The 18,028-nt window shown below is 42.5% G+C and overlaps 1 protein-coding gene across 3 annotated transcripts in view; it reads right to left on the bottom strand.

The window, feature by feature from the left end:
• The window catches only part of SLC25A13 (solute carrier family 25 member 13), a 102,486-nt gene extending 85,899 nt beyond the window's left edge, over positions 1–16,587 (bottom strand). The window contains exons 1-2 of one of the 3 annotated variants that reach the window (XM_074863997.1): positions 16,518–16,553; positions 14,209–14,294 (exon numbers count right to left, since the gene is read on the bottom strand). Coding sequence is in view for 2 of the 3 variants with exons in the window: in XM_074863974.1 (XP_074720075.1) it covers positions 14,209–14,223; positions 16,518–16,529 (27 nt within the window). In the remaining variant the exon portion in view is untranslated. Of the gene's footprint in view, positions 1–14,208; positions 14,295–16,517 lie in introns of all 3 variants that reach the window. The other 2 variants (XM_074863974.1, XM_074863986.1) reach the window with 2 other exon arrangements.
• Positions 16,588–18,028: the final 1,441 nt, after the last annotated feature.

The following is an 18,028-nucleotide window of genomic DNA, read 5'->3' as shown; positions in this document are numbered from 1 at the left end:
TGTTACAACAGTGCTACTGTACACCCAGTACTGTACACATCCCAGTGCTAGCAATTCATCTTCTAGAGCTAAACTTCAGGCTTACATCTGGCAGGAAAATAGTCATCTCACCCAAGGAAGCAAAGGATAGGAAAATTCTCCAGTGTAACAGCAAGATCAAAAGTAGTTCCTGGAGGAAGCAGAAGATTAGATACTTGTTGTCACTCAAAAATTGTCAGGGAGAAGTAGCAGACTATTAGTGCAGCATGAATTTTACCTGGCATCCAATGTTATTAGCATAAAATATGTATTTGGACCAGGATTAAGCAATGGATAAGCCACAATTAAGACAGAATGCCATTTAACACCACGGCTCTCACAAGGTGACACCTTCAGGAAGGTTGTCTCACAGCTATGCAGAGCACCAGTGAGCTCTGGGAGAACCATCCCTGAATGCAACATACAAGCTACTAATGAGTCTCTCCAAGGTCCCCATGCTCATGGTGCTTAAGATTTCCAACAGCTCACAGCTCAACAGAGACAATCACTCCTGGTTTCACCCGGCTCCTAGTTCCAGCCCCCAATGCCCAAATGTTCACTCTGCCCCTTGGCATGGCACAAAGCAGTTTTTATAGCCTAAATGATCAGGTGCTCCTACCAAGATGAGTCACAATTAAATGATTCAAAACAATAGATATGATGCTGCACCACCAGGGAACTTCCTGAGAGTCCTGTGCTGTGCCTGATGCCATGAAGTGCATACAGCAATCTAACAAGAAGTGAGCCAGGCTTTATCTGACACCTTCATAAATTACAGAACCAGGACAGCAAATAATGGCAGGAATAGACACCCTGAGCAGTGTTACAAGAGGTTTCTCCGTGATTTTGCCTCCCACATGTCAACGCAATGAAAGTTATACTGTGACACAAAGGTCCCAGTGAGTGAGCAGGATCATTTGCAGCAATAAACAAAAACCTGCTGCCCTTTGAAGAAAGCAAATCTGGAGCAGTGCCATATAGGGGTAATAGGGGTATCATAACAGAATAATCTGCTCTTAGATAACTATTAATTCTGTGATAAGGAAAAAAAAATTATACAAACGTGCAATCAGTGCCTATAAACTTGTGGAAAGCTCTGTCTCAAGTTGCAAGTTGTTGCTAGAGTAACTGTTATTTGTGACTTCATGCTTGTGAATGAGCAAGTAAAAGAAATGTGCTGGAGAAAAGTTCCTATACATTACACGTCTTGACTAATAATTGCGTGACAGGAATTATGTAGGAAGAACTGACAGGTAAATGTATTTTGTTTCGGTGTTGTGTTTTCTTCTTTGAACATAGAAGTTCACTTTTCAAGATCCTCTTTATAATCAAATCCATCTATTCAACTCTATTCAAAATGCTACACCTCAGCAGTTCAGAGAACTGGGAAGGGTGTGGGAGTGGGCATGAATCCCTATGTCTGCATGGATCCAATTCCACAACCTTAAAAAGAACAAGAGACAACTGTACAATGGAAACAGCATCACACACACAAAGCAAACTTAAAGGCTGTAAATGATGAGACTCAAAGAAAATCTTAAGTCCTGTGGTCAGAATCCTTCCTCACAGCTAACAAAAATAACAGCAGCATTCCAACACATATTTGGGCAAACAGTAACACTGTGCTACTTGAAGCAATAAGCAAAAAACATCGGTTCTTTTTTTCTTTTCTTTTTTGTCTGTACAGCACTCAGCACAGCAGAGTACTGGGTCATGGGGACCATGCCCATGCTCTGTGAAAGCTGAAAGAGTCACAGTAACTATATACCTTTTGCAAATAAACATGCTAGTCAACCTCTGACGATGGAAAACCTGGACTTTCAAATAACAAAATATCTCTCTTCCCCTTAAAGATTTTTGCCTGTCGTCTCACAATACATATGCCAAAGTATGAGTTTGCAAACAAGCTCTCTTTTGCTTGCAAGCAACGGTATCACTGTTTGTCCAACTCCCATCATATGGGCTTCAGTTTGAAATTATTAGATCATCTCCCTGAAGACAGGGCAATTACAAAGTAAAGGCCGTTTAACATTTTCTTTTACAATTCTAACCTTCAGTATTAACAATAAACAAATACTTGGTGCTTAAATATTAGCAGATTACACAGTTGCCACAGGCCACTGTGGGTGTGTGACCTTCATTCTTGCTAAGGACCTGAACAGAAAGTTGAAGGTATCAGAGAGGGTACTTGGAAGTAATTTTCAGTTTCGTGTGGGAATACCAAATAATCCAATGAAGACCTAAATCACAGTAGGGCAGTGACTGTAATACTAATGATTTATCTGCCAGTGACTTGCCGCAACTCAATCAAAATTGTTACAGAGTTCACAATAACTCTCCATAATTTTCAAAAGTTGTAAGATACCTGACAACAATAATTAAGAACTTCTCATCTCCTTAAGAAACTGCAGAAATATTTCCAGCATTTTAATACATTTTAATTAGAAACTATTCTGATTTTAGCTTGAATGATTTTGGCTTCTCATCTCTGAGTCTATTTTATTACATATATTTGCATAAAGCAGTAACTGTTTCATTAAAACATTAAATTTATTTCTGCTGCACTGCCCTCAGAATATTTTTGTGAGATCACTTGGTTGCTGTGGAAATGATGATGATGTCAAACCGAGCATTCTGATTTAAAGGCAGGAATTTAAAAAAAAAAAAATCATAAGATTACTTTCAGGCAGACGTCTTTAGCAGAGGGGGAAACAGAACTAAATAATATCTTCTGCCAAGAAAGGGATTTCCATTTTTGGGGAGGGCACTTAAACTAATCTAAAAATACCAGATTAACCAAACATAAAGCAGAGTTTAAGATACTACAGAAATGCTAGCACTATTCTTTCAATGTCTCATTAACCAGGAGTTCTTTTGTGTCATTCCTTGGACACTTGGGTTGCTGTCAGCACCCCGACATCACCAAATGAACTCAGAGCAGTATGTCTGCCACCCCACAGTACGTACTGGTATCAGCTGACAGTGGAGTTCACTTTTTGTCATCAACTGTCAAAAACGTAGTAAAATTCCAAAAACTTATTTCTGACCAGTTGATCCAGCCCTTTGAAATACAAAAAATTAATGCTTTGCCTCATGAAAACACTGGGTGATCTACCAGTGGTTCCTCCTCACAGCTTTCACAACCTGTGCCAGCCCAGGAAGTCTTCAAACAGTGAACAGAAAAGCCAGGAGACCTCACACTAGTTTTCATTATATACCCCTTTGTTTAATCAAACTGTGGGTCACACAAAACATAAAGCAAGCTGGTTTTGGCTGGGATAGTTAATTTTCTTCCTGGTAGCTGGTACAGTGCTGTGTTTTGGATTTAGTGTGAGAATAATGTTGTTAACACACTGATGTTTTAGTTGTTGCTAAGTAGGGTTTATCCTACCTTAAGGATTTTTCAGTTTCCCATGCTCTGCCAGCGAGCAGGTGCACAAGAAGCTGGGAGGGCGAATGGCCAGGACAGCTGGCCCGAACTAGCCCAAGGGATATTCCGTACCATAGAACGTCATGATCAGTATAGGAACTGGGGGGAGTTGGCCGGGAGGGGCAGATCACTGCTCAGGCATCGGTCAGCGGGTGGTGAGCAACTGCATTGTGCATCGCTTGTCTTTCCTTGGGTTTTATTTCTCTTTCTCTTTTTTATTATACTCCTTTTCATTACAATTATTATGTTTGTTATTATTACTATATTTTATTATTGTTGTTGTTATCATATTTTATTTACTTATTAAACCATTCTTATCTCAACCCATGAGGTTTTACTTTTTTTTTCAACCCTCCTCCCCATCCCACTGGAAGCAGGGAGGAGTGAACAAGCGGCTGCATAGTGTTTAGTTGCTGGCTGGGGTTAAACCATGACACTAAGCCACAAAAGAACTGTAGACACATATTCTGTATAAAACTTTCTAAAAACACGGAAGGAAAATAGGGTGTTTGACAGAGTCTTTTTGTGCATACTTTGCTAAGCTCCTTCCATCATTGTCAAAACTTCAGTGCCCTCTTTCCCTCCTTCTCTCCCCACCCAACCACAAGAAAAAGGGAAATAGCTGGTTTACTATCCTTAACTTGTAAATGACACACAGAATAAGGAACTATTTAAGTGTTATTTTAACTATATACTATTTGGGTTGATGTTTACACACTTCAGAATTAAGTATTCTAGTTTGAGCTATTCTCATAACTGAGATACTGACTCTATAGGTTAAATGTAATGGGACACCAAAAGCAATTCTCAAGAGGTTTACAGTCACTATCATTTTCTTTACTGTGAGAAGAAAAGAGAAGCCCAGCAGAAAAGACCGAACCCACTGCTTCATACCAGTCCGACTTGAAAGAAAAGACGCAGACCAAGTAACTGATTTGGGCATGTGAACAGCATAAAAGCAATTGTAGAAAGTTTGTTGTTGCCATGTTTTTCTTCCTTTTGAACAGCATCAACATGGGACTAATTCATGATCTTTACAAAGTAGTTTCCAGTTAGACTGACACACAATGGCAAGCAGCATTAGACAGGTGAAGTGACAGGAAGGAGGAAGGCTGACTTGATGTCAGTGACAAAAACTATTTTAATGGAAATGTGAAATTATTCAAAAATTTCTTCCCCTAAACACGTGAAGATTTCTCTAGTCAGATTCAGACTGCACAATGGGCTGAGAGCAGGAATCAGCCAGACATGGTATTTTTACATACCACATTTTTTCTAATGGCTTTTCATATTTGGTGCCTCACTTAAAGGTTTCTTCTGCCAAAGATCTGTTAAATCGGTGATGTTCCATCAAACAGTAGTTGTCAAACATGATAAAGGCCTACAATAATAAAATACGTGACCAAGAGGTTTTACTAGCCAAGGATCCAGGGAAGAGTGGAAATAGGTCATATTTCCAAGGCACAGAAAGATTACAATAATAACAAACAGCCTGCTTGTTCAGTAATACTAATTTTCAGACCTCTTCTCTTCTATCCTAAAATCAGACCTATGTATCAGGTCATGCGATGGATGGATGTGACAGGAAAGTCATGTAACAAAGGACAGATGATAATGCGTGACTGCTACTGCAGAACAAACCTTTCAATTAAGTCCCTTAAGTCAGGAGCCTCCCGCTCTGCTACTGATACAGGACAACATCCTAGTCTCTCTCCTACACAGTAACATCACACACCAGACCAGAGACTCGACTAAGAAGTTGTAGCGGGCACCTGGCATAAAAGAACTGCAGAAAAAATGCAAAGAACCACAAACATGCAAAAGTAGAAAGAAGCATTAAGGCAGGAGATCTCATTTCTCAGTGTAAGAAACCATGTGTACACACATTTGAACACAGACCTCCAAACCAGCGTTGTGTGCATAGACATAGGATCTCTGTGTCATGATCCTGCTGATGGCTTTTTATATTTTGGAGATTTTACCTGCATTTTGATTAACACCTATCAGTCTTTGATGGAAGATGTAGTCAGATGCCGCTCAAGCTACTCCAACACTGAATAATTTGCTCTAATTTATTCCTTCAAAACTATTCTAATTTACAGCTTTACTTAGATGAAGGGGGCACATTTGCTAACTTCCCAGAATTAAATATCCATTGACTGAGGCGAAACCTCAAAACCCCAAATAAAGGATGGTTCTATTGTTGAGAGAGTTCAGAGAAGTTGGGATAAGAAAAAGCAACTTAAATATGAAGACAATTAGAATTTCTTCCTCCTACTGTCTGGGTGATTGGCATTTGGCTCAGGATCATCCTTGTGAAAGCACTGTCCCCTTAAGTGACTAAGTGCACTTTCAGGCAAACTCTATCAGGAAGAAGGTAGAAAAATATGTGCCCTTCTGTGACGCCATATTCTGAAATCTACAGACATTGTTCCCAGTACACAACATCAGAAAGAAAAACAAAGAACAGAGAGTGCTATTTGTTGTTCTCTCCTCATCTGTCTGTAGAGCCAGAACTTAAAAAAGACTCCAACCCATGAAGGAACCTTTTACTTCCTGGTAAGTTTAAACTTATCCTCTCAGATAGAAATGAAGCTTGGCTCCAGAAAAGAACATTTTTAAATCCTCAGTGAATAAAGATCAAGTAGTATTGACCTAGAGAAACTGAAATATGTGAAAAGATAACTACAAAATTGTGCAAGAAGCTGGAAAAATCTGTGGTCAATGGCATTTTACACAACAATCTGAATTCCAGTAAATCAATTTCAATTACAAAGGAAGTACCAACAAGATTACAGTGTCACAAATGGAGAGAGAGAAAGAATAAACTCTATTGGGGAAATAACAAATTGAATTCAAATGCATCAAATCATCTTTTTCCTAAAGTTTTCAGTTTAAGAAAAACTTGTTCAACTATATCAGTAATATTCAGACTTTGATCCCCTATGTTTCCCTCCCCGTGCAGTTCCACAACTGCTCAGAAATGTTATCTTTTAAATTCGCTCAACAGCTGTTTAGCTCAACTACCAAGGTTTTAATACTCCAGAACACTAATTACATAAAGGCATCTGAAGGAGGAGGGGAAAAAAGGCCTGCTTCTACCTATTTATAAAGTTGGTTAATAACTATGGTCATCTAGCTACACAACACCTTCTTCCATATTCTAGCTCTGGAATTAATGTTGCTCTTCACAATTCTTCAATTGCCCTAATCATCAAGGACATAAAAATCACAGTTGTAAAAAGCACATGTACTACCCTTCCGATAGGTTCCCATAATTGCAAAAATAGCCTTTAAAAGCCTTGAAATTTTTATACTTATGAGAATTTTTTTAAAAACTAGACTTTATGAGTTTGATTTATGGTGGGACCTGAAGATTGAAAAAAAATTAGAGACTACATGCTAATACCCTTCAAGTAAAACTATTTTCTTTGTATTTCTGTTTTGAACAGAAGACATAATCAAGTTCCAACTACATAATTTGTGGCTAATCTTAATATAACCTAACGATAGCTCTACAGATTACTACAGCTCTAGGACTACCATTGCTGGTTTACCAAAACTTAGACCTTAGCAGGTGAATTTACTTCTGTATTCTGGAAGGTTTTAGAAAATAAGATACACTGGTCAAAAAGCACTTAATGTGCTTTAAAAAGGTCAGTTTCTAAAAGACTCTTCTTCAATTTACAACATATCATTAACCATTTGCCTCCCTGATCAGTCTGTTTTGCTGTCAGACATTCCTGTGCCAAATACCTGAGACAGGTGCTAGAGCAGCACAGTCTTCATCTGCTTTCTGTGAAGCACTGCACTTCACAAAAAAGATGATCCTACATGTCTGAATAAAGACACGTCTGTGCATTTCTCTCCACGTTACACCAAATTTAATTAATCTAGCAGTATGCGATAAGATGCAGTGTCAACATCTTTTTTCATTATTTGCATCTATTTTTTATCAAAGAGAAGTAGTAATAATTCAAAGGGCACTAATATGGCTGGGAAGTCTTCACCTGTCATGATGACAGTTTGTGGAGCAACAACTAACAGTTTCAAGAGCAGTTATCTGTCCTATTCATTGCAAGCACAGCCACCTACAATATTAACAGTAAGAATGCCAAAAATGTGGAAAGACTAAGGAGACAAGAGAGGCTCATATAAAAATCTGCAACATCTACTGAAAACAAGAGGCTATTTGGACACTAGTGGACTGAGAGCTTGGGCGAGAATCAAAATTCTCAGCTTCCACAGCAAACACTGTGGTGTAACTACGCCCTACCTAAAACCAAATGAAGCTCTAACTGACGGCAAGCCCCAGATCCTCCAAAAAGCCTACATCTAAATTCAGTAAACTCAAGCAACAGTGCCTGACAAGGAACGCAAACTGTCAGTCATAAGAAAAGACATGAGATGTGGAGAGTAAAGAAAATGTGTTGCTTAAGAATGGAAACATATTTTAGAATAACTAAAGCAATCACAAGTTGCAGTAGTACTATTTATTACAATAAACTCGGATTGGATAAGTTTTCCAAATACAATGTCTGTGTTTAAAAAAAACCACAATGACAACTCTCATAAAAGGCCCCAGGTGCCTGTTCCCAGAGGGATAGAAACCTCCCTGCAGCTCTGGTCTAAAGGCTTTGAGATTGGGTCTCCTGCTGAAGGGATGAACAAAGCACCAACATTATTTATGCTAATATGGACTGGCTGGTAGGGAGCAGTACTGAAGTGATGAGGAGGTCACAGTCATAAAGGCAACGGTAACCTAAAACACAAATGCATGAAATTTCTTTGTAGCTAGTTTTTTCATTTTGACCTTTATACGTTTTAATATGGATAATTCATAAGATGCCATAGTGCTTAACAATTCACACATGTATCAGTAATTCAAAAACTACCAATATAAGGAAAAAACAATCACATGCAAGGTTCCAGCATCTTCACCACTAAGGTCACTCCCCTTTACTCTCCCACATTTCTTTTTTTGCTTTTTGTGCAGTGACCTAGTGGTTCAGGAAACAAACAGGTACCTCTCCACACCAACCCAACCAACAGAACAACTACACTGAGTTCAGCCCTGGCATCAGAGCAGAGAGACAATCAGCCCAGTATCAGGAAGGCAAAACAGGCAAAGAACCAGTCCCAGAGGCCTGGTCCAGCCTAGGCTAGGGCTCCAAAAAAAGAACAGGTAACTTCCTAAAACTATGGAAGTAGCGATGACACTAAGAAGACTTTAAAATTATTTTTAAAAGGTTTGGCTGACTGGACACAAGTCTGCCAATCTCAATGTGCTCTCTACAAATAAAATGTGTTTGTGTACTTGCAAACTCCACTTTCCTCGGCCTCTGAGGGTCAGATCCATTAGCACACTCCACTACCTCATGATGCAAAAAACAATCCATCTATGAGCAGAAAGGCACATGCGATTTAAGATTTTTAGGATTCCAAAAGTTCCACCAAGGTGCACATCCAGAACCGACGCAGCCCTGGCTGAGCACATACAGACATTTCAGACACAATGACCAGGTGCCCCCGCTCCAGCCCAGCAACCATGCATGCAGCACATCTAACGTGCGTTGGCAGAATTGCAGTAAGCATCAAGCACTGCAATCCTCTGAAACTGTGGCAGGTGGAGGTATCATTCATGCAAAATGTATAAACACCATGGGCAACAGAGAATCCAAATCTCCACCCTCTCAGCTGGGTGCCCTAACTGCTAGGAACTGGATGGGGTTCTGGCCCACTCCTCTGTCCCCCCAGTCCTTGAGTTGCTAGCTATGCAGCATCCCTGCTTGAAACAAAGATGCAAGCCTTGCTGTTTGAAGATCCTTCTGGGACATCCCTATCTTTTCATTTCCCACTGGCTGACTTAGATGGTCCCAATTCAGCACGTTGGCTGTTGTGGTACCTGTTCCTGGACACCTCAGACAGGTTTCCTAATTCTACTTCCAAAGACAAGTGGACAAAAGTTAGGCATGGAGATGTTGACCTAGAGAACACTGAAGTCTTCTTAGCCTAAATTTCAGGCTCTGGTTTTCACATGGCCAAGAGTAAGCCAGGCAGTAAGGCAAGTATCTTCAAAGAGATCCAAAGAGTGACCTTACTGGTCAGCATGGGAACAGTTCTTGCAGGCTGCCTAGCCATGCAGGACACCAGAAGCACATGTATCCAGCAACTGAGGTTAGGGACCTCACGAGTATCCAACAACAGGTAGTTGATCAGGCTTGTGACAAGCTCTATTTCTTCTGTTTCTTATCTAAATGTACACAGTTTGGTGTACACGCATTCACTTCTCCACTCTCTCTCAAATGTTTTTTTTCCCTCTTCAGAGAAAAAGAAAAATGCCAACAACCCACTCCTCCTGAGCAATTTCATCCTTTAACACACTGGATTTGTGCAGGCCAAGTAACATTTTCGGTAAAGAATATAATTGCAATTGCACGTTTCTAAGGTATTGTAAATAGCATGAAATTATTTTAAAATGTTATGAAAAATGCATTTGCAGTGTTCCTTTAAGTGTTTTAACAAAGCTTCAGTTGAAATTGCTTTATTCCAAAGCAATTGAAGATAGAGTATTTTTATAAGGACCTCTTTATCTCCCAGCAAATGACTGAGATACAGATACTTTCCAGAAAGAGAATGCACCAGAAAATATGCAACCTTACATTTTACTAGCCATAGTCATCTAGCACCATAAAACATCAGCTGCTGTGTTTCTGAAGACTGTGTTGTAGCTGAAGCAAAACAGCATGATTAGCAAAGTCGCAGCAGAGCCCAGAAGCCTTATGCAAGTTTAGGTTTGGTGCCATACAAACATACAGGCTTTATTCAGTACAGTGAAGCCATTCTATATTCAAAGCAGCAGCAATTCCACAGACTGTAAGCAAAAATGAAGCTAAAATCAAGCAGCACATTCATGCCATCTTCCAGGAAATACAGTATCACATACCTCCTTTTCATACTCCTTGGACAACATAAATAAAATAGATATTGGCCTAAACAAGCTGGTCAGAAGACACATTGTTATTATTCAGGGCTGTAAGATTGTCTACATTACAGGATCAGGAGGGGCACCTTTAATGTATCGTTTGAAGTACACTTGGAATGGCTTCTCTAACCTCCTAGGACACAAAGCTGCATAGAAAGAAGAATTCACTTCCCAATGTGATAAGATCCAAATAACTTTAAACACTTTTCAGCGGACATCACAACAGACGAGATGCACGTAAGGATGTACACGTAACTGCTGGGTCCAGTAACACTCTCCTAGAGCTATACATGAAGCAAGGTCACCCTGAAATTCCTCGTACAGGGACACCATAATGGAAAAGAGCAAGTTTTGAAAACTTGTTAAAACCACTGGCAGTTGCAACATGCGAACTCATCATTAACTCTCTAACATATTAAAGACAAATCAACCTCTTTCACCACCTCCTCTAGCCCCCACCTTGCTCTGATAAAGAAAGTGGGGGAGAAAGAGTAGTTCAAAGAAACAGATAAACTCAATTGATACAAAAATCCCAGTGTAATAAAAGTTCATTTTCAGGGTTACTTGGTGTTCACTGCAGAATAGAGCTGTATAGACTTTTTCCACAAGAAAGTCGCTCCACGAGTGCACTCCCTGGGATTATTCTTGCCAGTGGGCCCTGTAACTCACTGTGCACCTTGTGGGATTAGGACTCAAGCAGCGCTCCTATGGGTAAATGTCATAAGCAAAGACTTGTGCAGTAAAAGAAACCAAAGAAACTAAACACATAAAACAATGGCAAGGAGGACAGGGAAGGGGAGTAAATGATTTGCTTTCTCCTCTGTTTCAGTTGCAGTCATCATGCATGTTACTTCATACTTAGAAAAGGTCTGAAGTTATCAGCACTCATACAAATTCAGTGTCCCTTTATCAGGCAAATTCTGGTCTCCTAAGAAGTCAAGATGCAGTAAGAAGTCATAAGCAGCATAAATACACGTTTTTTCTGAGGGGGAAAGTGGAAAAGAGAGTCTCATGATACGTAAGGTGTTTTAAGAATTTACACACGTATGCACAGTTCCAAAATGTAACTACACATCAGCAACTTCTGTACAGACTAGCAATAGGACTTTCCACATGGATCTTGCATAGGACTATCACATCCAGAAAAATTAAATGGTGCCATTAAGTGTCATGACACTATTAAGTCTACAGTACACAAACTCAGTGATGCTTCAGGGAAACAGAGATTGCTCTCTCCTTACTCACCAACCACTTTCCCCCCATGGTTTTGATCTCACCGAGTGGCTGAAGCCTGTCCACAAGGGACTCCACTCCTTTCACAGACACAGTAGCCCATCATGATGCTAGGATCCCTCACCTTAACTATGTTCCTTTCTGAGGGCCCAATGAATCCACATGCATTGCAATGCAATTCTTCTCTTCCATTTTGCTGGAGGAAGGGAAGAATGCATCATCAAGGGCAAGAGGAGTGAATTCAGTCCGTTCCCAGACACACCGCACCTTACTGCTAGCACAGGGGAGAGGAGCACAAGAGAAAGAGCTGAATGAAGAGGCACGATGGAGCAGTACGATGCACAAAGGGACAGGCTGGGCATGCGAGACTGCAAAATAATCAAGGTGGCATGGTTGCACCAGCATCTAACAGTTTCAGCATTGTTTGGAACCACGTTCATTTAGAACCGCATTGACATGGTGTTTGTATTTCAACCACTGCTTATCCAAACCTCATTAATTCACATCACCCAGTGCAGGCACTGGATCATTTCTGCACACAAAAAGACCCACAGAGCCAGGGCCAGCGGCATCAATCCTTCACAGAACTCAAATTAATTCAGTCAGTGTGATGCATCTTGCAGGACTGGGGTGTTCAGTGGGAAATGTCTGGCTATATTAACACCAAGACATACAAGGAGCCTGTGATGAGGACTAACTATATTTGACATGACAAGGTTTAGGACTTTAAAGGTAAATATGGCAGCAGCCAGAAAGAAGATGTAACTCCACTGATACAGCTTCCATAGTAAACAGTTTCAGAAAAACACAAGCCAAAAGAGAATTTGAAAACTGTTAATATAAGAAAACTGTGTGACAAATGTTCTTTACCTTGCACTACAAACATCCCAAATACTGTCATGTAAGTAAAGTCAGCAACAAATCTCTTCATGTTACCTTATTGATATATTTCTGACAGTCAGGCACCTGTTCTTCAAAAGACTTACACATGCACTTAAATTTAAGCATGCAAGTAGTCCCATCAGGTACTGATGTAAAGTTCATGCTTTCACTTGAACAGTCATTTTACATTTAGCTTTTTTCAGCATGTGACATTTGTGTTCACTTTGTTCATAAGACAATAATTTTAAAATAACTTATACATTCTGGGTTACAGAGGCAACCAGTATGTGACCAATGGACAAAACACACATGCACAAAAAACCAATTACATTAGAAACAGAGAGATATTCCACAGTATTTAAAAATCAACTCTTATATCAGCACTATGCAGTTCAATACAAGTATTGACATTTATTCACATGCTATCCATAGCAGAGATGGAAGTTTAATGGTGTACAAGTGCTTCCATGCTAAACCCACTGTTTTTACACAGTTTCTAAGCTTTATCTACTGAAATTATTAAAGTTTGGTTATTTTCGTTAATGCAATTTTTAACTGTTTTGAACGTCACTTAGTGGTTATGAAATAAAAAGTTTAAAAATATATATAGTAGCTCATTTTATAGCATATTATAGTAGCTCACAGTATCAGTTTCTGACCTTAAGTTGAACGGACAAAGTAGCACAGTGGCAAAGGCAAAATCAGCTATGGAAGGAGGTCTCATTGAGAAGTACCTTAGAACTTCCCACTGAAAATAAGTTTATATTTTATCAAGCAGTAGGACTTCAAAAAGATAGCACGTCACACTTCGCACATGCATGAGACAAGAGCTACGCCCAGAACTGTGTAGCAGTATATGGACCAAGGGTAGCTTACATTCACTCAACAGGCATAGTTAATTCTGCTGTAAAATACACACCAGGTGAATGGCGAGGGGCATTAGCTAGACTATGTAACTTCTCTTTAGAAATATCTGGCTAAAGGGCAGAAAAAACATTGTGCTTGCATTGTTAAACACTCAAAATGAAGAAATAAAGCATGACACACTATATAAAATGTCATTATTGCTCTGTATATGTATTACCATAGAGACTTTCCACATAGCCTGTTTTCTGTGCAATTCAGAAAAAGAAGCCAGTATCTATAATGGTAATTTAGTTACCAGTGGGGTAAAAATCTACTGGAACATCTCACCTGCAGTTTTTGCTGGCAATTTGTGCAAATATAATTTACAGTGCAGGTTTCACAAAACACTTTCAGAAAGCATTTTCAAAGATTAAGAAAAGACACTGATGTGCAATATACATTGTTTAAAACACTGTATAAATTGTAAGACACTGAATAACATACAACGAAGAAATTAAATGGCACCGTAATGGACATTAAAGATTCCACGTATAAAAGCTTTGCCCATTTCTTGATACCTGAGTGTTTAACTATGCAGCCTTAACCCATTTGGGTTTTCCTCTTGACAGACTGAATTCCGAAAGTCTGCTTAAAATGTCAACATTTGAAATCTTGCTAGCGAAGAAAAATTACATTCAATTCCAAAGACTCATATGCCTAAAAGGGTATAATTAAAAAATTACAGGAAGCGGTCATGCAGGACACTGGCAAGGAAAAGGTACTGGAGGGATTTTAGAAAAATCATTCGACTCACCAGTCCATTGTTTGGCTGAGGTGAAAAAGGCAAACATTACTGAGATGCATCAGTGAGGAAGTTAGAACACAAATCAAGGCCCGTGCCTGCAAGCACATGTGAATAACTTTAGGCCCAGAAGCTCTTTATGTGGCACAGTTATTCATATGTGTGGCTTGCAGAACCTGAGTTCAGACGTTACTGTTAAGAGTACAAAACGCTACTTAGATTTTGCCACTGACTTCAATAAAAATAGAAATTCACCCGTGTTTAACAGCAACTATTTCACCTCAAAAGATAAAACCTCTTGAAGTCTCACAAGGTAACTTAATAATTAATCCATTCTAGCTGCTCCCAGTTCTACTTGGGGCTTTTTTAAGCATAAGTCTCTCAAAACACATTAAAGCCTGCAACCAGAAGCCTTCCTCAGAAGCTACCTGAGGGCTGTAAACACTGCAGTACAAAGTGCTGTATCTCTGTCTTGCAATGCACCAAGGATGCTTATGACACTAGCGACAAATCATTATTCTTTTTATCAGGTATCTCTCTGCCAAGCCTGATGTAATCGAAAACATACAATACTCAGTTCATTTTCTCTTCAAGTGTTGAGTCTTTCCAACATATGCTTATATAGATTTTGGTGACCTGAACTGTGTAATAAACCAAGCTAAAAAAAAGACACCATGCAAATGTGTAGCATGGAGCACACATGTCTACCTGATTAGACAAACACGAACTACATATGCAACATTTTTTAAGTATATGTAAGTAGTATGGATTCAAATAGATTGCAGATTAAGAACTGCTGCTTTGAGAGGAAAAGGTAAGTAAATGGTTCATAAATTCAGTGAATGGAAGACTCTTAAGTCATCTAACACCAGTAGTTTGGTAAGATGTAATTGATTCGCTGTGTGTATGGACAGGTGGGCAATCAAAAAAAAGAAAAAAATGCTAGACAGGACATCTAAGATTTATAAATAATAAACATAAGATTTGGTGATGACTGTTTCATACAGCCTAGCAAAGAGGAATCACATATTGCCCAGTCCATTAAAACAGCATGCATTTCAGATAACCCTGGTTCTTACTAGCAAGCTGTTGACAGGAGCAGCTCTGTCACGGACTCTCTGAAATAAAGGAGCATGCAACTCCCACCAGACTGAGCACATGTGCTGCTTTGGATTGCTTGGGGAAGTTTTCTCCATAGAAGTTTCATCATTGACTTCATCAAAAGCAGGATGTGGCCCAATTATTTTTTTTAAAGTCTCAGTATTCAAAAAAGAAACCTAATAAAAGTGTTTGAAACACCAACACTAATTTTATCTGCCATTAGAAGTGGAATACCTACTTTTTATATGCCCTTGATCCAGCTAATGGCTAATGTATTTGTTTTCTGGAAGTGTGTTATTAACCAACTGATAAAAGTATTTCAATTCATTTATCCTTCTAAAACAGGAGAAAAGCCTAACAGGTATCTCTCTCTGACAAGAGAGCACTAAGAAGTGAAACCGGTTGGAAATTATATCAAATGTGAAAACAGAAGGTAAAAATAGGTATGTGGAGAAAATGGGAGAAAATGCTAAATGGGACCACCACGCTAAGGCCTGCAAGCAGGGCAGGGCCACCATCAGTGCCCGCTCTGGGCACGGCGAGCCCCGCCAGCCGCCGTCCCAAGGGCCCCCTGCATCCTCTCGTCCAAAAATAACTGTACCCAGAACACGCAGGCTGCATATTTTAATGCATCCCCACACTGTGCGTATGGCGGGGTTCTTCTGGGGCACACCTGGGCCCGAGAGCGCCCGGCGGAGCCGCGGCCGGGCCGGGGCAGTGCGCGGGCCGCGCCGGGGAGGGCCGCACCGAGCCGCGGCGGCGCCGGCCCGGCGGGACCCGCCGCCTCTCACCCCGCCGGCAGCGGCAGGCGGCCGCGCAGTGTCAGGCAGATGGTGCATTACAAGCAGAGAGCAGGCCCGCTCCCCGGGGCGGACAGGTGGGGATCCCCGCCGCGCCGCCTCGGTACCCGCCGGCACCCAACCCCGCCGGCCGGGGGGAAGGCCGCCCCCGCCGCGGGCGCTCGCCGGCCCCCCAGCCCGCCCCCCTCCTCCCCCGGGGCCGGCGGCGAGGGGCCGCGAAGCCGCGAGACGGAGGAGGAGGCGCCACTCGCCGAGTTTCGCCAAGGACAGGCCCGAGGTCAAACCCGGCAGCCGCCCGCCTCCCGCCGCGGCCCCTTCCCCGCCGCCGACGGCCGCGCTGGCGCGCGCCGCCACCCGCCGCCCGCACCGCCGCCGCCGCCCGCGCCGCCTCCCCGCCCGCCGCCGCTGGCGGGGACTTACCTTGGCAGCCATGCTGTGCCCGGCGCGGCCACCCCCTTCCCGTCCCTTCCCTTCCCTTCCTCCCCTCCCCTCCCCTCCCTTCCGACCGCGGCAGGCAGCTTCCCCGCCTGCGCACCAGCCCGCCAGCGCCGGCCGTCACCGCTCTCCCAGGCACGGACGGGGCGCTCGGCGCCGCCAGCCCATTGGCTGCACCCCGGCCCGGCCCGGCTGCAGCCCGCGGGGTCGCCCGGCCCGGTCCAGCCCAGCCCGGCGGGGGGCTGCGGCGTCCGCGGTGGGCGAGGCGGCAGGAGATGCGGCCTCAGGCACCGGCGGGCCGCGGGCGCTTCGGGGCGGGCACCGCCTCGCCCCTGGGAGGGGGACCCGGTTTACCTCAGGTTTTCTCCTCCGTTTACGGCTGGCGGCCTAACTGCCTCCGAGTCGCCTCGGAGGGACTCGGAGCTCTGAGGGGCCCTGCAGCCCCTCCAGCCGCTGGAGAGAGTCCTGAGTGACCATGTCGCCAATTAGTGACTCGTGCTGTTAACCCGAGGAAATGATGCCTCCGGCGAGTTCGGAGCACACCGGGGCAAGTAGCGGGAGGATGCCAAACACCTTCACAGCAGCCATGTGTTGCGCCTCTCAGCAAACCCTGCTCTCCTGCCCAGAGCTGTCTTCTTCCCCGCGAGTCAGGCAGCTGTTTGAGGGAGGTTTCACCGAGTTGCTGTACCCCGAGGCTCCATTCTGGGATGTCCCGAGCACCAGCCGTGCTTTCAAACAAATTTTGTTAATGCCGTTTTAGCTCTTAAGTCAGCATGAACGTGACACGTAAGCAGCCCCACTAGAGCCCACAGCTGTACCCAGGATGACCACAAGCATGGCACGGTCAGCCTCACAGACAGTTTGCAGACAGTCTACAGACAGCCTGTCTGGGCGCCTTTGGCAGCATACCATTTGGCAGGCAGGCCCGCGGCTTCGACCAGGGCTATCGCCAGCCCTGCCGATGCCCAAGCTGCCTGGCCTCGGGGCTTCTGGCTCCTGGGGGGGCTATTAGGCTGGCCTGAGGTTGGTAGTGCAGACAGAGGACTTGTCACCTGTATGTAACTGAAAGTTGCTTATAAGAGTAGCTCGGGGGTGAGGTTTTGTGTTTATAATGGGGTATCAAGTTAGTGATAGCTTTGAGGTGGATCTTCCAGCACTTTCCTTAAAGTGAGTTTTGTAAAGACACGAAAAAGGCAAAGGTTCTCAAAGACAGATCTATTAAAACATAAACCAGAACAACTCTTTAATTGTTTTTAATTGTCTTAGAGGGAGACGGAAGAGAAATTACAAGGATGCATAAACGCATCTGCGCCTGCCCACTATAAATCTGTGCAGGATGGCTCTTTTTATGTTTGTTTTCAGTCCAATGAATTAATGACTTTTTTTTTCAGCAGATTGTACAGTCTCTTTTTTGTCCCTCAGAAGTTTTCTCCATCATCCGTGAGGCCTGGCAGTGTATCTACCTCCTTCACTTCTCAGCATTCGTCTAGTCTCTG

The sequence above is a fragment of the Strix uralensis genome, chromosome 1 (genome assembly GCF_047716275.1).
Source record: "Strix uralensis isolate ZFMK-TIS-50842 chromosome 1, bStrUra1, whole genome shotgun sequence".
Lineage (NCBI taxonomy): Eukaryota > Metazoa > Chordata > Aves > Strigiformes > Strigidae > Strix > Strix uralensis.
The sequence above is the reverse complement of the archived record's forward strand: the minus strand, read 5'-3'. Positions and strand labels throughout refer to the sequence as shown.